This window comes from Geotrypetes seraphini, chromosome 8, assembly GCF_902459505.1.
Source record: "Geotrypetes seraphini chromosome 8, aGeoSer1.1, whole genome shotgun sequence".
Classification (NCBI taxonomy): domain Eukaryota; kingdom Metazoa; phylum Chordata; class Amphibia; order Gymnophiona; family Dermophiidae; genus Geotrypetes; species Geotrypetes seraphini.
The window spans coordinates 150,068,800-150,094,635 of NC_047091.1; the positions used below are offsets into that span (position 1 = coordinate 150,068,800).

Consider the following 25,836-nt stretch of genomic DNA (forward strand, 5'->3'; position numbering starts at 1 on the left):
TTGTGATTTTTTTTTTTTGCCCCGGACCTCCCCCTAGTTTTAAAAGGCTGAATCACTGCATCCCAGACTTCCCCAGACCTTACCTCGTGGTCTAACGGTGATGCAGGGCAGGAGCAATCTTCCTACGCTCCTGCTCGGTGCAGAGCCATCATCGAAAATGGCTGCCGTGAGTTCCCGTGGTCTCACGAGACTACAACGGGAGCTCATGGCAGCCATTTTTGATGACGACTCTGCACAGTGCAGGAGCGTAGGAAGATTACTCCTGCCCCATGTCACCTCTAGACTACCAGGTAAAGTCTGGGGAGGTCCAGGATGCCAGAGGGAGGTGGGGATGGGTCAGAGTCGGCCCTAAAAGTTATCCGTGATTTTCCATATTTGCGGGCCGGCTGTGCCCCTAACCCTCGCGGATTCGGAGGAAGAAGTGTGCTCATAATGGGAAAATGGTGCATCCATGCGAAAATGATCTCTAGAGCAGGTTCAAGCTATAGAGTTATTGAAGCCTGATTGAGGTGTACAGGAGCTGACTGGATTGAATTTCAGCCTTTGCTTAATCTGTCATGCCGGCTGGGGTTGCTGCAGAAGAGCCAGGGGGTGGTGGGGAAAGGAAAACATTGGTGTGAAGATCATGCTAACCAGATGGAAGAACTGCAGTATGTGAAACACAGTTGGTACCATTGTGGTATACAGCCATTGCACTGTGGGCAAATCCATGTGCAAAGTCTTTACCTATATTTAATCTATCTGAATTTTAATAATTTATAAATAGAATACCCATGGCTATTGGTTCCCTCTAAGTGCAATTTTGCATAAAGCCACAAGGAGGTGCTATAAACTACACATAATCTTTGAAAACTATGTGCAAGGAAGTAGTGGAATGACTAGGGTAAGAGGGGATGCCATGAGCAGCTCTACAAAGGAAGAATATGAAACAGTTCTGGGATTGGGGAGGGGAACAGAGGTCAATTATCTAAAAGTGAGTTTTTACTGCATTGCAGCTAATATTTATATACAGTACTCATGAACTGAAGTCTTTGTATTCACTGTGCAAACTATGGATTCTGTATATGTGCACTGGAGTGAGAAATGGCAATAGAAATCTATGTGAAAAAAATAGTAGCCATCACGTGAAGGTTTTGTCTCCAGCATTTTCTTGTAAAAGTTACTTGTATTGAATTTTTGGTGGTGTGGGCAGGGTTAATAAGCCGTCTGGGCTTATTGTTTGCTAAAGATGGATTGCTTTTGTCTCCAGACCAGCTGTTAGTGAGGAAGAGAAGATGAAACTGAAAGGAAAGAAAGCCCGTGTTGCACAGATGCAGAAGATCTGGGCAGGACAGGGGTCCTCTCAGAAGTTCGGAGATCTCATGGTGTTGCTAGGTGTGTATTTTGAGATTTTCTAACGTACTGACCAAAATTTTATTCAAAATCGCTTAATGCCTAAATGCTCAAATGTTGACTGGCTTAGAATGCTGAAGCATAGATTTGGAGCGTTGTTCATCCCAGGGTAACTGAAGTAAATGTTAACATTAAAAGAAAATAATAATTGGAAGGATTATAGTAGACTTAATTGTAACTTTTGGTGGAATTCATTGTGTCACATGTATAAAATGGAACAATCATTAGCTGTACAAAATGGCAATTATAAGAACTTTAGTAAAATATGGGAGCCATTGACATCCTTTTGTGGTTCGTATTGTATTGTTTATTTTAGTAATAATGGGGGTGATGGGATGGATGAGGGTTTATATATACACTTTACGATACTGTAGGAAGATTTTCAAGTGTTGTTTTTCAAAGTTATTTATTTTGATATTTGTACACTTGATGAAAGTTTGAAAATGAATAAAGATTATTTAAAAAAAAGAAAAGGAGAAACTTGATTCTCCAGTTTCCCTGTCTGTGATCGCTCTGTGGCCGTTAGTTAATGAAACCTTAGAGCAGCATTTTGCCTCTTTGAGTTTTAGCATAGCATTGAACGTCCACTGCATCATTCCACTAAACTTTTTTGAGTTATTCTGGAATGTTAGGCCCAAATTCTGTAACCAGCCTAAAGTTAGGCACCTATTTCGGAGGCGCCCAACCAGATAGGTGCCTATTTAAATTGAAGAACAAGCTCAATTAAGCTTTTTAATCAGCACTGATTGAAACATAGGCGCCTATCAAGAAAGTGCGATTCTGTTACAAGGCGCCTCTAAAAAAATTTAGGCGGCCTTCAAAAAAAATAGGCGCTATTCATGTTTGGCATGGGTGTGGCTACATGTTAGGGGCCTTCTTGCAGAATCACTGCTCTTAAGCAGGCTTAAGTGTGCGCATGGTCGCTTAACTTTTAGTTGTGCCTAGAGCTGGCCTATTTATTGGGTGCCTCTAAAATAGGTGCCACTCAGCGCGATTCAGTAAACAGCACCCAATTTTACTTGAATCGCGCTGAATAATGCCTAAGTAGACGCCTGACTTTTGGGCGCTTCTTATAGAATTTGCCCTTGAATGTCACTGTATCATTCCACTAAGCTTTTTGAGTTATTCTGGAATGTAAGTAAACTACATGGGGGGAAACCAAGCCCCAGAATGAGTATTGTTCTGTTCAGCTTGACTTTCTGTCCTCAGGGGCTGTGGGTGCCTGTGAGTACGGCCAATTCACTTATAAATTCTGCGAAGACAATGGTTTGCGATACAAAGCCATGGTTGAAATCAGACGCTTACGAGGGCAGCTGACAACAACTGGTAATGAATTGATTTACTTCCTTTTCAAACAAATCGAATCCAGATGCGCTTTATTAGCAATATCCTCGAATTACACAAGCTGCTGCTCTCATTCTGGTTTAGGGAATGACACGGGGGACAAATTTTTTCTCATTCCGTCCCCGCGAGATTTGTCACTGTCCCTGCCCCGTTACTGTAAAAGCTCTGCCTTAACCACATAAGCCTCGGACACTTATGATTTTAAAGTGTTTGAGGCTTTTTAAGATGAGAACGTTGCTTGCAGGAATAGGGCAGGGACAGGAAAAGAACTCTCCGGGATGGGACAGGAAAATGAGTTCCCACTGGGACGGAGAAAAATTTGTCCCCGTGTCATTCTCTATTTCTGGTCCAAGCAGGACCATTGGGAAAGTACAAAAGTGGCAGCTGGTTGAGATAGCAAGGAGCACCTGCATTCAAGACAAACAGTAGGTTCCGACAGCCACAGCCTGTTATTGTGTACTTCAACCTGCAGGAAGGGTGGGCAGTTTTGTTTTTTTAAATTAAAAGAAAATGAAGTTATACAGCAAAAAAAAAGCAGTCAATAAATTAACAACTATAAGAATTCCATACAAAAATGAGATGCAATAACAGTAACAGTGCCATCTGTCTGTACCATCCTTTTGTTTTCCCCCCCCGCCTCATTTGTTCCCCCTCTTCCCCAAAAACGAAGTTTATCATTTAGTAGATAACACATTTGCAAGAGGCCTGAATTCTTATAACCTCCTACTAAACCACCAAAAAGAAAAGAAACCTCTCCCCCTTACTCATCCTATCCTATCCTTCCCTCTTCCCCCTCCCCCAGCATCTTCTGAATGACTATGTAAGCTACTTGTGGATGGTCTATATCAGTGTGTTGCTGCTGGCACACTAATCTCGAGGCTGCGGCTGGAGGGCACCTGGGAATGTTCAGATGATGACACAATGATGTCACTTTGATGTCCACACATGCGTGAATATCCTCCAGCCGCAGCCCTGAGCCTCTTATTACTGCCGGTGGGGGAGACTGCAAAAGGAGAGGTGAGGAGAAGGAGCACAGGCGGCAGTGAGGAGGAGAGGTGCAGGCATCGCCTGACTGACTACAGGACGTGCTTCTCGCCATGAGAGGCATGTCCTGTAAGCAGTTAGCCAGCGCCAGTGCCTTTCCTCCTCGCCAGAATCTTGGGACATACTAGTGAGCTGCGGCACATATTTTGCTATACATTGATCTATATTATAGTACTATAATGATGAGACATTCAGTACCAAGCTTCTTGCTTTGGAGGATAAATGTTATAGAGTTCCCAAACCCACCAAAATTGTTTCTTCTGCTTCTTGGCGAGGTAGGCACTGGAAATTTTTAAATAGCCCATTTACCTGGATAAATAGCTTTTGGAAATTGTCCTTGTTATGTAAATATATGCAAAAATGTGAAGGATTGTTCTGGAAAGGGGTAATGTTGAGGTGGTTTTTGTATTAATTTTTATTGATTTATTTTAAAGTGAATTCACTCTGCTCGGATGTCAGTGTTTCTGTGGATTCAAAGATGGCGCCTCCCACAGAGTCCCAAGTGACATTTTTAAGGCAGATCGTGATGGCAGGTTTAGGTGATCATATTGCCAAGAGAATACAGCCAGAGGAACTTCTAGATGAGAAGTGGAGAAATGCTTACAAGGTAAAACTGGTTTTATACTCGTAGTTTCTCTTGAAAGGTGACTTCTGAATGTTTTGTACTGTTTTTTTGGAATTTGGCTGAGTTATAAATATGTAAAGAACACATTCCATGAAACCAACAGTCAGCCAATTTTAAACAAATTTGAAAAGAAGGGTTTTTTTGCCACCTGCACTTAAGCTGTGGAATTTGTGATAAGAGGATGCTGTCAGAGTCAATGGGATAGGTTAAAAAAAAAAAAAAAAAAGTGTGAAAGCGCCTCCAGGACAAGGATAGCAGAACTTTATTTTGAGACGCGGCACAGGCCGTGTTTTGGCATACACGCCTGTGTCAGGGGTCACTGCCTTAAGGAGCCCTATCCATTCATATCAGCAACCTGCTTGCTTCTCATTCCACTTCCAAGACTTGGGCAAAGCTGATTTCTGTCACATTTTATCTTGTAATTTGGGCTCCCTCTTTTTTTTCTGCTTTAGAATAGGTTTGAACAATTTTCTGAAGCACAGTTATATTACCATGTAACCACTTGGCAAACGTGGGAATTTCAGAATGAGCAATGCGGGGGAAGGGAGGTTAATCTGAGTGCTCCTAAGTGACCATGTCTGGCTACTGTCAGTGACAGGATCCTGAGCTCGATGAGCTTTTGATCTGACATAGTATGGCACTTCTTATGTTGTATCCTTCATTATAAATTTGAAAAAGAAAGGGTGCGAGTCCAAAAATAAAGCTTCAGAAAACTTTATTGTTTAAAAATGCTACTCCACCACCTGAATTTTATAATGTACCTATAGGTGGCAATTCAATAACATAGGTACTAAAATTTACATGTGTAAATGTTGAGCGTAAAGGCATTTACACGTCTGTCTGCGCTCATAGAACATAACTACCATTCTGAAAATACTTGCTTCGCTTACATAGCAGAACACATGGGCAGGGCCCAAATTTACGCCTGAAACTTATAGAATATTGTAAGTAATTCAGATGTCTGTCGCACTTAGGGCTCCTTTTATGAAAGTGCGTTAGGGCCTTAACGTGCGGAATAGCGCGCGCTAGCCGCTACCACCACCTCTTGAGTAGGCGGTAGTTTTTCAGCTAGCGCGCGCTATAGCACGTGCTAATCCGGTGCATGCGCTATAAACGCTAGCGCAGCTTCGTAAAAAGAGCCCTTAGGCTCCAACAAGTGTTTATGTCTGAGTGTTCTATGTGTACGTACCTAGTTGGGCTAGGATTCTGTAAAGGAAAACAAGTACAGTGGAACCTTGGTTTACGAGCATAATTCGTTCCAGAAGCATGCTCGTAAATCAAGTTACTCGTATATCAAAGCGAGTTTCCCCATAGGAATGAATGGAAACTCGCTTTGATTCATTCCACCAAACCCCCCCCCACCCGAGGCTACCGGGCCCTCCATCACCCCTCCCCCCCCCCCCGCTCTAACCGGCATCACAATCTCCCCCACCCTCCGTGAACGCCCCCCCTCCCCCCCCCCCCCCCCCGCGAGAACCGCTTCGCATCCCCGTGCTGAAAGCAGCATCCGCCTGCCCTTCCTCTCAAGCACCCTGGTTGTGAGAGTGAAAGCAAGCTCCCGCCTCTTGCCTGGGTCGGACCTTGAGCATCTGCGCATGCTCAAGAAGGCCTTGAACATGCGCAGATGCTCAAGGTCCGGCCCAGGCAAGAGGGGGGAAGCTTGCTTTCACTCTCACAACCAGCAGAAGGGGTAAGGAGCGTGCTTGAGAGGAAGGGCGGGCGGATGCCACTTTCAGCACGGGGGTGTGATGCGGTTCTCGCAGGGGGGGGCGATGCTGGTTTGGGAGGTGCGATGCCAGTTAGAGCGGGGGGGAGGTGCTCGCATATCGGAACATGCTCGGTTTGCGAGGCAAAAGTTTGCTGAGTGTTTTGCTCGTCTTGCAAAACACTCGCAAACCGGGTTACTCGCAAACCGAGGTTCCACTGTATCTTTATAGAACAGACTACTGTTATGAACCCTATAAAATTTCCCTGATAATATGTGTTTCTTTTAATGTGTTAGCACTTCATGTCTTATTGCTCCCTCTCTTTTAATGGCAGTGGTTTTAGATACTGTTTTGAATTTGCTGAAAAGTGATTTTCTAAGATGACTGTCTAGAAATTCAGATACTGTATTGTCCTTCCACTTGGATTTTTCACTTGTTATTTATTTATTTGTAGACACCCCTGCTGGACGATCCCGTTTTCATCCACCCAAATTCTGTTCTGTTCAGACAGCTTCCAGACTTTGTAGTCTACCAGGAAATTATTGAAACTTCCAAAATGTACATGAAAGGTCAGAGTTGCCTAAGGTGTTCCCCCCCCCCCTTCAAATAGAAGGAAAGACTTTCAGTTTTGTTTGTTTTTGCACAAATGCGTGTTCTTCCATGCATTCATGTTATTCATCTTCTGTCTCACCAGGTGTTTCAGCAGTGGAACCAAAGTGGATCCCTGTCCTCCTGCCCCAGTACTGTCACTTTGACAGACCGCTGGAAACCCCTCCACCTTCCTTTTGCCCTGAATCTGGTAGAGTGCGGTGCCACAGAGAAAGCACCTTTTGTAAGTTCATTGAGCAGTTGTATAGCGCAGTGTAACTGTCAAGTTTTCTTCGGCAAAGGTTCCTCATTTTCCACGTCATCTCTAATGCACGTGTTTTGGTGGAAAGAAGTGAATGGGGCACCACCATTTGATGACACTAGTTTTTAGTTTTTACATATGATTTCCACCCAATGAAACATATATTTGGATGCATATCAGTTTTTTACAAGAGCAATACCCTGCAAAGATGACATTCATTCTGCTTCACAACTTGATGACGCCATCAGCCCATAACTATTTAAAGTTGAAAAATATCTTGAAATGTTTAATAACTTTTTTTTTTTATATGCCGCTTTTCAAAAATATCAAAGTGGTATTAACTTGGCAAGCTGAGAGATTCATATCTTACAAATCTAAAAAGCGATTTTACATATTTCATATGTTGATTTGCTTTCTGCTTTTGGTCTGGTTGTTTTAATATTGGAGAAATAGAGGCCTTTAGTTTTCTTTATCTCCTCCACCAAAGATCCTTTAATCTGTCAGAGATCCCTCACATTCCAAGTAGCAGGAAGTTAAAGCTGAACAGGAGTCTTTGTCAATCTCCTCTTGCCCTTTAGACCTTTACTTCTCTACTTGTCTCTACTTTGCAGATCGGATAGGCTGGCAGCTTCCTGCGGTAGAAGTAGATTATCCAGAAGGACTTGATTGCTACAAATATTTTGCAAAGTTTTTGCTAGAAGGAAAGGTAAGGTTTGGCCATAAGAATAGCCTTACTGGATCATACCAATTGTCCATCTAGCCCAATATCCTGTCTTCACGGAGCCAATCCAAGTCACTAGTACCTGGCAACAAACCAAATAGTAGCAGCATTCCAGAGCTGAGATTATGATGTCATAATGACTCATTTCACCAGTGTCTCAGAGCCAAACTCATCTGTGATGTCACAATAGCTTGATTGTCCTATATTTTGCTCACATAAAAATAATCTTACTGGGTCAGACCAGTGGTCCATCTAGCCTAGTATCCTGTCTTCACAGAGACCAATCCAAGTCACAAGTACCTGGCAAAAAACCAAATAGTAGCAGCATTCAATGCCGCCAATCCAGGGCAAGCAGTGGCTTTTCCCATGTCTGTCTCAACAGTTTTATAGTTGTTGAAAACTGTTTAGTAGTTAATAACTGTTTCCTTCTCTCTATTGCTATTTAGGTTATAAAAGCATTACACTCGTATACAAATATTCTCCTGTCCAGCCCTGTAATATTGCTGAAGACTTGGTCAAAGTAAGTGGATCAAATATTTTGTGCACAAATAAATTATATCAGTTCCTGGAGTTACTTGCGCATATATTATGCATATGTGCATGCAATTTGCATATTTCAGAGTGGTATTTAAATTTACACAGTCAAACGCTTTACCCTTCATTACACAGCTATAACATCTCCCCCCACCCCCAACCAAACCCTGCATTTAGCAATGCAGTCACCTCAGTGCTTCACATACCCCCTGCCATCTTTGATGCACCCCTTTCTGCAAGGCAAGAAAAAAGTTGAGGTCCTTCATAGTCATTCAAAAGAAAAGAAACAGTAATTTTGGCCACAGAAGAATGAGCTACCATGTATACTCAAATATAAACTGAGATTTTGGGGCCAAAAAAGGCCCCAAAATGGGGGTCTCGGTTTATATTCGGGTCAGCGCTGACCCGCCCTCCCCCCCCCCCCCCCACTCCCAAACCTGTTGCAGTCCTTTGCCGGGCCTGCAGTAAGACTTGGTGATCCAGCAGTAGTCAGAGACAGGAGCAATCCCTTTCATCTCCTGCCCCAGCCAACTTTAACAATTTTTATCCCAGGACAAGCAGGCAGCATATTCTTAACGCATGGGTGACGTCACCGACGGAGCCCCAGTACGGACCTTTTTAACTAGAAAGTTCTAGCTGGCCGCACCGCGCATGCGCGAGTGCCTTCCCGCCCGACAGAGGAGTACGTGGTCCCCAGTTTCTTCGTTTCCGCGGAGCGAAGAAGATGCATGTGTTTTCAACAGCCGTTGAAAAACTAATTTTTGCCTTCCCGCTCGCGTATTTTCTCACTTTTTTCCTATTTTTCTTATCGGATTCCCTTATTTTTGTTTTCAAAAAAAAAAAACCAATAAAAAATCGTCGAGTTTTCCTTATTTTTTCAGGCCGGCCTCGGCAGGGCCTGTTGCCACCATACAGGCCTCCGGATTCAATTTTGCGGAGGCCGTGTTTCCCTTCATGCCCCCTCAACCGGGTTTTAAGAAGTGCCAGCGGTGTGCACGCCCGATCTCCCTCACCGACCCACACAATTGGTGCCTCCAGTGCTTGGGTCCAGAGCATTGGGCTGACACCTGCACCCGCTGTGCTACGCTTAAAAAGCGTACTTTGAAAAATCGGCAGATCCAGCAAAATATTTTGTTTGGTACCGGATCTGCCATGGAACCGGCTGCGACGTCGACGGCACCACAAAAGTCGGCACCGACGACATCGACACCACCGGACCCTTCCTCGGGGTCGTTGGGCCCAGGTAAGCCGGCTAAGAAGCCTCCCACTTCCCTTGAGCGCACTCCTGCCACGGTTGCGACACCGGCCCTCCCGGCACCGCACCGGCCCCGCAAACGCTCCGCTCCGATCTCGGTGAGTGCCTCATCATCGGCCTCCTCATCGCCGGAGCGTAGAGCGGCACCTATGGTACCGAAGAAGAAAAAAGCGGTACCGGTGCCTCCCCTGGACGACCGCATCGCGGCCATACTCCAAACACAGTTACAGGAGCAGCTGCAACAACAGCTCCAACAACTGTTGCCGGCGTTGCTGGCACCGCACCTTCCGGTACAGGACCGGTCCGAGCCTCACACTGTCCCATCGGTGTCGACCCCCTCGGTACCGATTAATACTTCCATGCCGGTGCTCTTGGCAGAAACACCTACAGTACATACCCGTGATGCTGCCGACCCTGTCCGGTCCCAGGAATGACATCAGTCTTCCTCACCCGGTACCGCCTCGGTGCGCTCAGGCAAATCTCTTTCAAAGACCCGCCATGCCGAGCCCTCCACACCGATGTCCAAACGTACGCACCCCGACGTTAGGGACCCAGATTTGTGGGAAGACTCCCCTCACGGTACCGAGGAGGACGCTTCATCAACCGATGAAGAACCCTCCATGACCGACACCGTCTCAAAACCAGAGCAATCCACTTTCTCCAAATTCTTTAGGGAGATGTCAGCAGCTCTTTCCATTCCCTTAGAGTCCGACTCTAAAAAGTCTCAGGCTTTCCTCGATGCCCTAGACTTTGAGCAACCTCCCAAAGAATTTCTGAAGTTGCCCGTCCACGACATCTTACGGGAAACTTTCTATAAAAACTGGGAAGCTCCCCTCACGGTTCCTGGAGCCCCTCGTAAATTGGATAGCTTGTACCGGGTTATTCCAATCCCAGGGTTTGACAAACCTCAATTACCCCACGAGTCCCTCCTGGTGGAATCTACTTTGAAAAAATCTCAGGGTTCCAGTGTATATGCCTCCACCCCTCCTGGCAGAGAGGGAAAAACCATGGATAAATTTGGTAAGCGCCTTTTCCAAAATGCCATGTTAGCCAATAGAGCCAACAACTACACCTTCCACTTCTCCTTCTACATGAAGCATCTGGTGCAACAGCTCTCCTCCTTACAGAAATATCTTCCTGAATGTAAGGTCCCTCTTTTCCAGCAACATATTTCCAGCCTCCTCCAACTCAGGAAATTCATGGTTCGCTCCATCTACGACTCATTTGAGCTGACCTCTCGCGCATCTGCCATGGCGGTGGCCATGCGCCGTTTGGCATGGCTGAGAGTCTCTGACCTAGACATTAACCACCAGGACCGCCTGGCTAACGCACCTTGTCTGGGTGATGAACTCTTCGGAGAGTCCCTGGACTCAACAACCCAGAAACTCTCAGCACATGAGACCAGGTGGGACACTCTGATTAAACCTAAAAAGAAGACTCCACCTGCTCGCACCTACAGACAGCAGTCTTCCTACCAGCGCAGGTTCTCGGCCAGACCTCTCAACCCGCCTCAACAGCAGCCACGCCGACCTCGGCAACAACATCAAACTCAGGCTCGCTCTCAGTCTCACCAACCTGCCAAGCCTCTACCTCCGTCAAAATCATCTCAGCCCTTTTGACTCTTTTCTCCAGGGCATAGCCAGTCTCCCAACATCATTGCCTCTTCCTCAGCCTATTGGAGGACGCCTCCAACTCTTCCTCAGCCGTTGGGAGGTCATCACATCAGACCAATGGGTCCTCAACATCATTCGCCACGGCTACTCACTCAACTTCCAGACTCTTCCACCAGACAATCCTCCCGTAGAGTCTGCTTCTCACTCCTTCCAAACCCCCCTCCTCCTGAGGGAGGTCCAATCCCTCCTTTTTCTCAATGCCATTGAAGAGGTGCCTCCGGACCAAAGGGGTCAGGGATTCTACTCCCGCTACTTCCTGGTTCCCAAGAAGACAGGAGACCTCCGCCCCATCCTCGATCTCAGGGACCTCAACAAGTGTCTGGTCAAAGAGAAGTTCAGAATGCTCTCCCTGGCCACGCTTTACCCTCTTCTCTCTCAACACGACTGGCTATGTTCCCTGGACCTCAAAGAGGCCTAAACTCACATCCCCATCAATCTGAATTCACGACGCTACCTCCGCTTTCAGATTCAGCACCGCCACTATCAGTACAAGGTCTCGCATCATCACCCAGGGTGTTCACCAAGTGCCTTATTGTGGTAGCGGCCTTCCTCAGGTCTCACAACCTCCAGGTGTTCCCCTACTTGGACGATTGGTTGGTGAAAGCAACTACGTCTCCACTTGTGCTGCAAGCCACTCATCACACCATCTCTTTCCTCCATCTCTTGGGGTTCGAGATCAACTACCCCAAGTCGCATCTGCTTCCCACACAGCGACTTCAGTTCATCGGAGCAGTTCTCGACACCACTCTGATGAGGGCATTTCTCCCCTTCGACCGACACCGGACCCTGCTCCACCTCTGTCGTCAGGTGCTCTTTCATCAAACCATCCCAGCTCGACAGATGATGGTCCTCTTGGGCCACATGGCCTCGATAGTCCATGTACTTCCTCTGGCGCGACTCCACCTCAGGACACCTCAGTGGACTCTAGTCACAGACCACGGATCCTCTTTCTCATCCCATCTCTGTGACATCGTCTCTTCAGCAATCTCTTCAATGGTGGTTGAACTCCTCCAATCTTTCCAGGGGTCTACTCTTTCATCTACCCCCTCACTCCATGATCATAACCACGGATGCCTCCCCCTATGCGTGGGGAGCTCACCTGTGAGATCTACGCACCCAGGGACTCTGGACCAGTGTTCCCGCTAAGCTGCGCTGGCCTGCGCTGGCGCACAAAATATTACATCGCAGCGCACAAGTTTCTCTTCACAGCGCACACACGCGTCGCAAAGGTAAGGGGAGGTAAGGTAAGGGGACGCATTGGGGGGATTGCACTTCCCCACAATTGCCATGCTTCGGTTCCTCTTCTTCCTTCCTTCCTCCCCCCCGCGGGACCCTGCGGCACCATCAACTCTTACTCCCTCTAATGTCGGCCCTGCAGCTCCAGACTTCCTCGCACCTTCTCCCCTCCCCCTTTGGATCGCTATTATTTTAAATGTTATAGCCGCGGAGCTGTATCCATCAGTGGAGATGTCTAACCTCGGCCTGCCCCGGAACTCTTACTGCAACAGTGACTTCCTGTTCCTGCCTAGACGGGCGGCTGCTGCAGTAAGAGTTCCGGGGCAGGCCGAGGTTAGACATCTCCACTGATGGATACAGCTCCGCGGCTATAACATTTAAAATAATAGCGATCCAAAGGGGGAGGGGAGAAGGTGCGAGGAAGTCTGGAGCTGCAGGGCCGACATTAGAGGGAGTAAGAGTTGATGGTGCCGCAGGGTCCCGCGGGGGGGGGGGGGAGGAAGGAAGGAAGAAGAGGAACCGAAGCATGGCAATTGTGGGGAAGTGCAGAGCTGCAGGGAAGAGTGTTGCGGTACCCAGCTGGAGGGAGAAGGAAGATGAGGGAGGGAATTAAAGGAGATGCCAGGGCTTGGAGCGTAGGAGGAAGGTATGCCAGTCTAAGGGAAAAGGAAGGGGGAGATGTGAGAGCATGGAGGGGGAGCGAAAGATGGAAGAAAAGGAAAGGAGAGAGATGCCAGAGAATCAGGGAAGGGGAGATACCAGACTATGAGGAGAGGTGTGGGAGAGGGAAGGCGAGGAGAGAGATGCCAGACCAATGGGGTGAAAGGAGAGATGGAAGGGGGAGGCATACAGTTTCTGGAAGGGGCATAGAAGGAGAGAAGATGCCATATAGGGGAAGAGAGACGGCAGACAGTGGATGGAAGGAAGAGAGTTACAAGAAGATGAGGAAAGGAGAAACCACAGAAGACAAAGGTAGAAAAAAATTTCTATTTATTTATTGCTTTAGGAGACATGTGTCACTGTTTCTGTGAAGCATTGTATGCAGAGTCCAGCTTCTTGCTGGTTCAATTTAACCTTTGTCTATGTATTTTTATTTTATCCCCCCTTTTACAAAACTGTGAAGCGTTTTTAGCACCAGCCTTGGTGGTAGCAGCTCTGATGCTCAGAATTTTATGAGCATCAGAGCTGTTACCTCCGTAGCTAAAATCCACACTACAGTTTTGTAAAAGAGGGAGGGGTTAGTTTGTGATTACATATTCCTTACTAGGCGAAGGTGTTTTCTGTGTTCTGTGTGTTCGAAAGACATGGTTTTCTGTTAGGATTGACGGTGTAGGATTGATCTGTGCTGGTCTGGCTTGTTTAGTTTTACAATGGGTGTATTGATGTACTGTTCACTGCAATATGTAAGATGCTGCCTTTTCCTAGGTACTCATGTGTGACGTGTGGCTTGTTACTAAAAATCACGTTTTTCGTACAGATGGGGGGGGGGGTGCCAAAAAATGATGGGCCCCGGATGTTACATATGCTAGGTACGCCACTGTATGTAAAGATACCAGAAAGCTGGCGTAGCAAAAACTTCTAAGTTTTGAGTATTTAACCCTCCCACAATCTCACGGGCACTCGTTTCAAGTTTATTGAGATTTTGATTTAAACGCAATATCAAATATTTTCAATGCGTATAACAAAAATAAATTTGGGGAAATAAATAAAACCATTTGAACCAGTGTTCCCGCTAAGCTGCGCTGGCGTGCGCTGGCGCACAAAATATTACATCGCAGCGCACACGTTTCTCGTCACAGCGCACGATCGGAAGAGGCGTACGGCAGATGGCAGGGCGGCGAGAGGAGAATCGGGCGAGTTGGCTCATAACTTGCTGGCGCTCGATATTTTTGGCTCACGGTGAAAAAAGTTTGCTCACAACACCCGCCCGCTTAGAGGGAACACTGCTCTGGACCCCTCAGGAGCGTCAACATCACATCAATTTCCTGGAACTCAGAGCCATGTTCTATGCTCTCAAGGCCTTCCAGCACCTTTTCTACCCTCAGGTTCTTCTCCTGTGCACAGACAATCAAGTCGCCATGTACTACATAAACAAGCAAGGCGGCACCGGATCTCGCCTCCTCTGTCAGGAGGCTCTCCGCATCTGGACCTGGGCCACGGACCACAGTCTCTTCCTCAAGGCTGTCTACATCCAGGGCAAACAGAACTCCCTGGCTGACAATCTCAGCCGCATCCTTCAACCTCACGAGTGGACTCTGGACCCCCCAACACTCCGCTCCATCTTTGCTCGCTGGGGCACTCCACAGGTGGACCTCTTTGCAGCTCCTCACAACCATCAGCTGCCCCAGTTCTGTTCCAGACTCTTCTCTCCTCACCATCTGGCCCCGGATGCATTCCTGCTCGACTGGACGGATCGGTTCCTCTATGCCTTTCCTCCACTCCCTCTGATGTTGCGGACGTTATACAAACTCCGCAGGGACAGGGCCACCATGATTCTCATCGCTCCTCGGTGGCCTCGCCAACACTGGTTCTCCCTCCTGCTTCAGCTCAGCTCCAGGGAGCCCATTCCTCTTCCTGTGTTTCCTACTCTACTTACACAGCAGCATCAGTCTCTACTACATCCCAATCTGTCTTCGCTCCACCTGACAGCTTGGTTTCTCTCGGGCTAACCTCTCCAGAGAATCTGTCTCAGCCTGTCCGTCACATTTTGGATGCCTCCAGGAAACCGGCCACTCTCCAATGTTACCATCAGAAGTGGACCCGGTTTTCCTCTTGGTGTCTCCTGCATCATCACGATCCCACCTCATTGGGGGTGGAAACTGTACTGGACTATTTGCTCTCTCTGTCCGATGCTGGCCTCAAGTCTACCTCAATCAGAGTCCACCTCAGTGCCATCACTGCGTTTCATGAGCCTATCCTCGGAAAACCTCTCACGGCTCATCCTCTGGTTTCCCGGTTCATGAGAGGCCTCTTCAATGTCAAACCACCTCTGAAGCCTCCTCCTGTCGTCTGGGACCTGAATGTGGTTTTATCAGCCCTCATGAAACCTCCTTTTGAGCCTCTTGCCACAACTTCGCTCAAACTTCTAACATGGAAGGTTCTTTTCCTCATTGCCATCACCTCTGCCAGGAGGGTTAGTGAGCTGCATGCATTGGTCGCCGATCCACCGTTCACTGTTTTTCACCATGACAAGGTGGTTCTGCGTACCCATCCTAAATTCCTCCCCAAGGTGGTCTCGGCTTTTCACCTCAACCAGTCCATTGTGTTGCCTGTCTTTTTCCCTAAACCTCATTCTCATCCTGGGGAACAGGCGTTACACACGCTGGATTGTAAGCGTGCCCTTGCATACTACCTTGACCGTACCAGGGCTCACCGCTCGTCTTCTCAGCTGTTTCTGACCTTCGATCCTAACCGTCTAGGTCGTCCTGTCTCTAAACGGACGCTTTCCAACTGGCTTGCTGCCTGCATTGCGTTCTGTTATGCTTGGGCCGGTCTCTCACTGGAAGGTGCTGTCACGGCCCACAGGGTCAGAGCTATGGCTGCTTCTGTGGCTTTCCTCCGTTCCACGCCCATCGAGGAAATCTGCAAGGCTGCCACTTGGTCCTCAGTTCACACGTTCACTACTCACTACTGTCTGGATGCCTTCTCCAGACGGGATGGACACTTCGGCCAATCTGTGTTACAAAATTTATTTTCCTAATGGCCAACCATCCCTCCTCCCTCTCTGTTAGCTTGGAGGTCACCCATGCGTTAAGAATATGCTGCCTGCTTGTCCTGGGATAAAGCACAGTTACTTACCGTAACAGGTGTTATCCAGGGACAGCAGGCAGATATTTTTACGTCCCACCCTCCTCCCCGGGTTGGCTTCTTAGCTGGCTTATCTTAATTGGGGACCACGCACTCCTCCGTTGGGCGGAAGGCACTCGCGCATGCGCGGTGCGGCCAACTAGAACTTTCTAGTTAAAAAGGTCCGTACCGGGGCTCCGTCAGTGACGTCACCCATGCGTTAAGAATATCTGCCTGCTGTCCCTGGATAACACCTGTTACGGTAAGTAACTGTGCTTAATCTCGGGATTGGCTGTTTATGTGATGGCTTAATTGCTCTCAATGAAGCCTGCCTTGACATGTTTGTGAGTGCCATTTCCTTCACCCCACCCTCCCTGCCTTCTGCTAGAGACAGTGGACTTGAAACCTGTCTCTGGTTTCTGATTGGCAAAATGCTTACTACAAGACAAATAAGGCTTGGGCTCAGGAATGGTTTTACTTCCTGTAGCCTTCTGCTCTGCTTTAAGGGCACTGCTGCTAAGTTTCTTCTCAGTGACAGGGTTTAAAACTGATGATGACATGGGGGCTTCTGCCTTTTCCCTGTCACACCATGTGTCTGTGTTTTCATGCCAGCTAGCATGCTCTCCCATGTTTTGTATCATATGTATATGTTTTGATTGCTGTATTGGACACAAATTTATTTATTTAAGTACTGTGTATTTAGGATATTGTGTGCTAAATTTCAATGTGCAACTCTCTTTGACCTTTAGGTTTCCTTTGTTTTTCTGTCTTTTGAGTCATGCTTAAGACTACCAATGTTGCTCTTTATTGTACTAAATGCTTCAGCAAAGGAAGATCTTGCTTGACTAACTTGCTGCACTTCTTTGAGGGAGTAAACAAGCAGATAGACAAGGGTGACCCGGTCGACATCATATATCTGGATTTTCAGAAAGCGTTCGACAAGGTTCCACATGAATGACTACTTCGAAAAATTGCGAGCCATGGAATTGAGGGTGAAATACTCATGTGGATTAAAAACTGGATGGCAGATAGGAAACAGAAAGTGGGGGTAAATGGACAATACTCGGACTGGAAAAGCGTCACGAGTGGAGTGCCGCAGGGTTCGGTGCTTGGACCCGTGCTCTTCAACATATTTATAAATGACCTGGAAATTGGTTCGACAAGTGAGGTGATTAAATTTGCAGACTATACGATGTTATTCAGAATAGTGAAGACGCAGGAGGATTGCGAAGACCTGCAACGGGACATAAACATGCTCGAGAAATGGGCTGCGACATGGTAAATGAGGTTTAATGTGGATAAGTGTAAGGTGATGTATGTCGGTAACAAAAATCTTATACATGAATGCAGAGTGTCCGGTGCAGTACTTGGAGAGACCTCCCCCCAGAAAAGAGACTTGGGCGTACTCGTCGACAAGTCAATGAAGCCGTCCGTGCAATGCTCGGTGGCAGCAAAATGGACGAACAGAATGCTAGGAATGATTAAGAAGGGGACCACAAACAGATCGGAGAAGGTTATCATGCCGCTGAACCGGGCCATGGTATGCCCTCACCTGGAGTACTGTGTCCAGCACTGATTGCCATACATGAAGAAGGACACACTACTACTTGAAAGGGTCCAGAGAAGAGCGACTAAAATGGTTAAGGGGCTGGAGGAGTTGCTGTACAGCGAGAGATTAGAGAAACTGGGCCTCTTCTCCCTTGAAAAGAGGAGACTGAGAAGGGGACATGATCGAAACATTCAAGATAATGAAGAGAATAGACTTAATAGATAAAGACAGGTAGAGAGAATGAGAGGGCACTCTCTGAAGTTAAAAGGGGATAGATTCCGTACAAATGTAAGGAAGTTCTTCTTCACCCAGAGAGTGGTAGAAAACTGGAACGCTCTTCCGGAGGCTGTTATAGGGGAAAACACCCTCCAGGGATTCAAGACAAAGTTAGACAAGTTCCTGCTGAACCAGAACATATGCAGGTAAGGCTAGTCTCAGTTAGGGCACTGGTCTTTGACCTAAGGGCCACCACGTGAGGAGACTGCTGGGCACGATGGACCACTGGCCTGACCCAGCAGCGGCAATTCTTAGGTTGTATCTCGTATTCCTGATGTTGCTGATTGAGCACACATTAGAGTGAGACGCAGATGGATTCCAAGATGGCAAGAGCACCAGCATCCAAATTATGAAAAATGTGGGGGGTCGATATTCAAAATTATTTACACAGCCAGGTGAGACTCTTGACCATTTAAATTTCCTATCAGGGGCTAACCAGGGATATTCAGTGGCACTGTTCAGTTAATATTCTCTTTGACTGCCCATTCTAAAACTAGTTACTTTGTGAACAGCGGATGAGTTAGGGCAGCATGGAAAGCTAACTAGTTAGCAGAGATTGTCATTCTGCTAACTGGCTGAGCAACTGTATAAAGTTAAAATAGAAAAGAAGGCTGTACTAACTTTATGCAGTAAAATCAACCAGGCACTGGTCTGAATATTGACTGGGGCCTGTTGACTTCCAGGTAGTGGTTCCAGCTGTACCCTTCCTCCCCCTCAATGACAACACTCCTGCCCTCTCCGCTTCCCATGACCTGGTGGTTTAGTGAGAGCAATAGGCATAGGAGCAAACTCCCTCATTCCTGCTCCTACAGCATCCAGAAAATGGCTGCCATGATTTTTTGCAGTATTGCAGTTGTACTGTGAGGAAGCCACTGTTAAGGACAGGAGCAAGTGGGGTTCACCCTGGGGGGGCTGTTAAGATGAGGTGGTGGTGGAAGGGAGGTACATAAGATCTCAGGCCGGGAGGAAGGGTGACCCAAGGGGGCTTGGAAGGCTGCTAATGACCTTACAAATTTTTGTAGGTCTTGGCTAATATTTAACTGGAGCCCACAAAAGCTCCAGTTGTAAGTGCCGTGGCCTGCACATTGCCCAATACTGATTATTGTGAGCTAATCTAGCTGGCAGCAGCCAGCATTTTGAAAAATCGCTGATTACTGCCAACCGAATAATGACCAAATGGTTTATTACAAAGCCAGGAATTAAAACATCAAAATAAAAATATATATTAAAAAATTGGAGACAGGAATATTCTCCTTCTCTGACAATGGAAAAATGAGATATACGCTCTGCTGCGTATGGAGGCAAGTCAGTTGATTTGGGCACACATTTGGGACACAATTCCTCACAGGGCTTGTAGTTGAATATGTAGTTTGGGAGGAGGGTGGTGCAGGGTTGGATGGGATGGATGGGATGTGTTGCTGGATTGGGTTTTTTTCTGGACCACCTTGAAGAACAAATGTGAGTGGTCCTCATTTTGCCTGTTCATATGGTTGCTTGTGTGTAATGTATATTTGGTTGCATATTTTTAATAAAGAAAAAATATGATTCTACAAAATAAACAAACCCCCCAAACACATCAAGTAGCTTGACTTAGCCACATTTCACCTATATAAGGCTGCATCAGGGGCAGTTAGAGAGGATTATTCAATCACACTTCCCTCTGGAGCTAACACAGCATAGGCAATAGCCACCGTATTCTTTCTCCAGATCTCTGAATAATAGAGTTTCTGAGCCTTGAGACTAGTACCATTTTCCAAGCCTAATCTCTTTTTCCTCTGTAGACTCCAGCCTAGGACAGAGGCATTGCTGAAGGCCCTTGTTTCTGAAAATGTTGATGACCGTGATGCCCTACTGGCTGTCTGGAAGAAGAATCCAAAATGCAAGTTTAACTTTCTTTTCTCTCTGAGATTGAGCATCATTATAATCATTCCAGAAATGAAGTCAAAGGATAGTTCTGCTAACGCCACTCTTTGCCCAAATAGCGGATGTCTAATTTGTTGATTATTTTTTCTAAGTGCCCAAACTTTAGGCAAACTGTTATAACTGGATGTAAAATATAGGTTGACTTGCAGACCACTACAGGACAAGGTATTGAGAACCTGATTTTGATTTTAGGACCAATAGGTTTTGGGGGGAACTCTTTAAATGGTACTCAAAAATAGGCCCAAGTTAGGTGCCAAAGCGTTAGTCTATATAAGGCGCTCAGCCTGGAGCACTCTTTATAGAATAATGCTTTGGCATGGATTTTCACAGGGCCTAACGTGGATTCCCACACCCAAGTTTGGGTACGAGGCCTTATGCATAAGAATATAAGAATTGCCACTGCTGAGTCAGACCAGTGGTCTCTTGCCCAGCAGTCAGCTCACACGGCGGCACTCTGGTCTAAGATCAGCACCCTAACTGAGACTAGCCCTACCAGCGCACGTTCTTGTTCAGCAGAAACTTGTCTAACTTTGTCTTGAATTCTTGGAGGGTGTTTTCCCCTATAACAGCCTCTGGAAGAGCGTTCCAGCTCTCTACCACTCTCTGGGTGAAGAAGAACTTCTTTATGTTTGTACGGAATCTATCCCCTTTCAACTTTAGAGAGTGCCCTCTTGCTCTCCCTACCTTGGAGAGGGTGAACATCCTGTCCTTATCTACTAAGTCTATCCCCTTCAGTACCTTGAATGTTTCGATCATGTCCCCTCTCAATCTCCTCTGTTCGAGAGAGAAGAGGCCCAGTTTCTCTAATCTTTTGCTGAAACCTGGTATAAATCCTGGCACACAAGTGCTGTGTGCATCCTTGGTATTTTATAACTCTGCACCTAAATATTTGGAACAGCCCTATATAAAGTTTGTGTTTTGTACATATAAGACTGAATATATATTGCACCTAAAAAAAAGATCAGCACCGAGAAAAATGCCTATGCATCTAAAGTTAGGCTCATATAAATTTATAAAATGTTGTAAGACCGTGACACTGAGAGACTCCCCTTTTCAAAACCCAGCATGCATCCACAATAAGAGGGAGGAAAAGCCTCAGATTAATGTAGCAGTGTAGAACCAAAACGCACAATGAAAACTGCTTTCAATACAGGCAAAAAAACTCCCTCACATAACAGCACAGATTTAAGAAAAAGAGCAAAGTGCATGTTCAGGGACTTAGCTGAAAAAGACGATTCCAAGCTCCAACGCTGTCACGTCTCTCAAAACTTCCCAAACCTCTTAAAACTACTAGTGAATGTATTGAAAGCAGATTTCATTGGGCCTTTTGGTTCTACACTGCTACATTAATCTGAGGCTTTTTCTCCCTCTTATTTTGAATGCATACTGGGTTTTGAAAAGGGGAGTCTCTCAGTGCCACAGTCTTACAACATTTTATAGATTTATATGAGCATATTATATGTTGTAGTCCTCATAAGATTTGTTAGCCTAAAGTTAGGTGCAATTTTATAAAATAGCACTTACGCACAGGAGTCACACCCAACTTTGGGTATGACCATTTGCACTAACAGAAATGTGATGCAAAGCCTCGCATCTAAAGTTAGTCTAGTGCAGGGATCTCAAAGTCCCTCCTTGAGGGCCGCAATCCAGTCGGGTTTTCAGGATTTCCCCAATGAATATGCATTGAAAGCAGTGCATGCACATAGATCTCGTGCATATTCATTGGGGAAATCCTGAAAACCTGACTGGATTGCGGCCCTCAAGGAGGGACTTTGAGACCCCTGGTCTAGTGCAATATGTCTAGTGGTCCTGAACGCTAGAGTTTTGCATTTGAAACCACAAGTTGCTTGCAGAATGCTGTCAAATCATCTTTTGAACTCTGCCTACTTCCCAGGGAGCAGCCCCAGACCCCTCCAGTTTTGTTTTTTTTTTGTGCAAGGAAGTTGCTCAGAAGTGTTTCTGCTCTACTCTGTGGTTTTAATTATTTTCGGGTATTTTTTTACAAAGTGTTTTTTTAAAGTGTTTGGTCAGAAGCTCTGTACCCAGAGGTTCCCACTTGTTGGGGCCTCTGCCTGGGAAAAGATGCAGACTCAAGCTGCAGGATCAGTCCTCAGGGCTAGCTAGCCTGCTTTTGTATTTTTTGAGCTCAGGAGCCGTCCACTGCTTGCATCCCTGATTTATCAGGAGCTTGAGCACAGGCTATTTGACTCCTTCCTGGCTTGTCTGGGATTAAATAGTGGACCAGCTGCATGGTCCTCTCCCCCTTTGTGGTGCAAGATTTTCCAGGGGTTGAGGCTTATTCCAACCTTGGTCCAACTGACAGCCCAAAGATCAAATTTATTTTGTGTCCCTCCAGACCGGCACAGAAAACAGATGGTTTACGCTCCTCTGCCAGCAGGTGGAGACTGAGACATTGACTTTTGGCTACAGTACAAGTGGACTGTTTAGTCCCTATTACACTTAGTCTTTTCTCAGTCTCCAGCAGGTGGAGTGGTGAGTTGTGCAGTCTGTGCTGAGGTTTCTTTGGTCCTATTGGATCTGATTAGGGAATTTTTTCTTGTCCCTTTTGCTGTCCGAACAGAGCTTGGGGTCCCTCTTGGGGGTCCTACCGACCTCGGGGTTGCAACACTCAAAAGGGTCGATTCCATTTCCCCTACCACTCCAGGTTTTCTGTGTTTAGAGGAACCTCAACTGTACGCCTGGCCACCTAGCACATGCTACAGTTTAGCGTGTTTTGTGGGGTCTGCTCTCTTGAGACAGCTGGTTAGCTGTAAGAAGTTTTTTTTTTAAAAGACACACAAAATTTTTGTAGAGCGCATTCAGTATGAGCGCTTCAAAGAAGCAGCACAAGTGCGTTCTAGCCTCCCTGGATTTGATGATGATGGTGGTAGCAGCACATCTTTGCAAGGCGGAAGATGCAGGTGTATCCATGCTTGGGATGATGGGCTGCTCAGAGCCCAGTCCAAATCAAAAGGGAAATGAGCCGTGACCTAAGTGGTCATAGAAACATAGAAACATAGAAACATAGAAATAGACGGCAGATAAGGGCCCACGGCCCATCCAGTCTGCCCACCTTAATGTCCCTCCCCTACCTTTGCCCTGTGAATAGATCCCATGTGCCGATCCCATTTGGCCTTAAAATCAGGCACGCTGCTGGCCTCAATCACCTGTAGTGGAAGACTATTCCAGCGATCAACCACTCTTTCAGTGAAAAAGAATTTCCTGGTGTCACCTCGTAGTTTCCCGCCCCTGATTTTCAACGGATGCCCTCTTGTTGTCGTGGGACCCTTGAAAAAGAAGATATCTTCCTCCGCCTCGATGCGGCCCGTAAGATACTTGAACGTCTCGATCATGTCTCCCCTCTCTCTGCGCTCCTCGAGCGAGTATAGCTGTAATTTGTCAAGCCGTTTTTCATATGGTAGATCCTTGAGTCCCGAGACCATCCGGGTGGCCATTCTTTGCACCGACTCCAGTCTCAGCACATCCTTGCGATAATGCGGCCTCCAGAATTGCACACAGTATTCCAGGTGGGGCCTCACCATGAATCTATACAATGGCATAATGACTTCCGCCTTACGACTGATGAAACCCCTTCGTATGCAGCCCATGATTTGTCTTGCCTTAGACGAAGCCTGCTCCACTTGATTGGCAGACTTCATGTCCTCACTGACGATTACCCCCAAGTCTCGTTCTGCTACCGTTTTTGCTAGGATCTCGCCATTAAGGGTATAAGACTTGCATGGATTCTGGCTGCCCAGGTGCATAACTTTGCATTTTTTGGCATTGAAGTTGAGTTGCCATATCCTAGACCATCGCTCCAGTAGGAATAGGTCGTGCATCATGTTGTCGGGCACTGAATCTTCGTCTGTTGTGCATTTGCCCACTACATTACTCAGTTTGGCGTCATCGGCGAATAATGTTATTTTACCTCGAAGCCCTTCTGCCAAGTCTCTTATAAAGATGTTGAATAGGATTGGGCCCAAGACTGAGCCCTGTGGTACTCCACTAATCACCTCCGTCATTTCGGAGGGGGTGCCGTTCACCACCACCCTTTGGAGCCTACCTCCAAGCCAGCTCCCAACCCATTTCGTCTGCCTCATGTTAGACCTGGGTTAGATAGTCAACCTCCAGAAAAGTTGCTTGGAAGGAACTCAATGTCTGGAGTACCTAGGGGTTGGTTTTAACACAGCAAAGAGCCATGTCTTCCTTCCCAAGCTGCGCAAGGAGAATCTCAGGAAACAAATTTCAGATCTCTTGATGATGCCAGCTCCTATGGCTTGGCGGTAACCATAGAGAGAGTGCCTTAGGTGAGAGCGCATATGCGCCCCCTCCAGGACTCTCCATTGTCCCGCTGGTCCCCACAGGCAGACTCCCTCTAGTGACCGCTTCTCTAATCAGCAGAGTCGCGGAAATGTATCTACTCCTGGGTGATATTCACGACAGATGCCAGCCTTTACGGATGAGGAGGCCCTTGCAATGGGCATCCAGTTCAAAGCTGGTGGTCTCGTGCTCAGCAATGGTTCCTCCATCCTCTGGAGCTATGAGCCATTCATCTGGCATTGCAGATGGTGGAAAACTCCCTGGAATGATAGGCACTCCAAATGTTCTCGGACATTATCACAACAGTAGCTTATGTAAACCGGCAGGGTGGCACCGGAGTGCTCCCTTATGGCTGGAGACCCAGTTGTTATTCTGTTGGGCAGAAGCCCACCTATTAGAGCTCTCAGCAGATCAGGTAGCGGGAGCAGAGAATGTGCAAACCGACTATCTCAGCCAGCAGGTCTTGGACCCAGGAGAGTGGTCATTGTCCAAGAAAACGTTCAACCACATTGATCAGCGGGTAGCCCACCGAAAAGGGGAGAGAAAAAATAGTGGTCGCAGCAGGGACAGGGAGAAGGCCATTCACTTCCCCATGGAACGGTGAATGATCTTGTCTCTGCAGTGAAGCAATCACGGATCATGCGGTCCAGCATCCCCACCTGATCGCCGCGTCCTGCCATCTCCCTCCCTCCACCTCACCTTAGGTGCTGACTTTAATTCTTCTTCTCCCTGCCGCACACTTTCAATAAGCCGCACACGTGGCGGCTTGAGTTATTGAATCTTCTCCTCTGATGCAACTCCTGTTTCCGGTTGCATCAGAGGAGAAGCTTCAACAATTCAAGCAGCCACTCGTTCGGCTGGGAGAAGAAGAATCCTAAGGTGAGGTGGAGAGAGGGAGATGGCAGAACACTGCGATCGGGCGGGAGGTGGATGCTGGACCGCGCGTTTTCCCGGCTCACACTAGGAAGGAGGGAGTGAAAGGGAAAGAGATTCTGGGCCAAGGGGATGAAGAGGGAGAGAAAGAAACCCACAGCAGGAAAGAAAGGGGAGGACAGACAGGTGAGCCAGATGCTGGAAGCAGGGGGTTAGAAAGAGGGAAAGAAGCTAGATGGGGTTACAGAGAAGAGACACATTGCTGTGGAAGAGGAAGAGAGGGGAAATCTGGACACAGGAAGGTAACAGAAACAGAGGGGAAATTATGTGCATGGGAGCATTGGGACAGAGACATAAAGGGGACATACATGGGGATGGTATATGGACACGGGAGGCAATGCCATATACATAGGGGAGATATTAGAAATGGGGAAAATAGGAACACAGAAGCGAGATGGTTTGTAGGGATGGGATGGGGACAGAGTTCGCAGGCTCCGGCGGCTTGCACAAATTACATTGTAACGCGCCACGAAGGTAAGAGGGAGGGAGGGAGGAAGGGAGGGAGATGGATGGACGGTCGGTCAGTCAGTGCGAGGGGTGCTGAAGGGCGGTAGAAAGGAACAGACGCTGAAGGGTGGTGGTGGAAAGGAATGGAACAGATGCTGAAGGGGTGGAGAGGAACAGATACTGGAGAGAAATGTGGAAGACAGAGAGGGGAGAAGTTGCTAA

At 47.1% G+C, this 25,836-nt stretch overlaps 1 protein-coding gene across 2 annotated transcripts in view; it reads left to right on the forward strand.

Moving 5' to 3' along the window:
* The window catches only part of DHX37 (DEAH-box helicase 37), a 90,183-nt gene that overhangs the window by 55,957 nt on the left and 8,390 nt on the right, over positions 1-25,836 (forward strand). For both annotated transcript variants that reach the window (XM_033955440.1, XM_033955441.1), the window contains exons 20-27: positions 1,250-1,374; positions 2,602-2,718; positions 4,215-4,387; positions 6,566-6,680; positions 6,806-6,943; positions 7,573-7,667; positions 8,129-8,202; positions 19,773-19,870. In XM_033955440.1, coding sequence (XP_033811331.1) covers positions 1,250-1,374; positions 2,602-2,718; positions 4,215-4,387; positions 6,566-6,680; positions 6,806-6,943; positions 7,573-7,667; positions 8,129-8,202; positions 19,773-19,870 — 935 coding nt within the window. The remainder of the gene's footprint in view (positions 1-1,249; positions 1,375-2,601; positions 2,719-4,214; positions 4,388-6,565; positions 6,681-6,805; positions 6,944-7,572; positions 7,668-8,128; positions 8,203-19,772; positions 19,871-25,836) is intronic.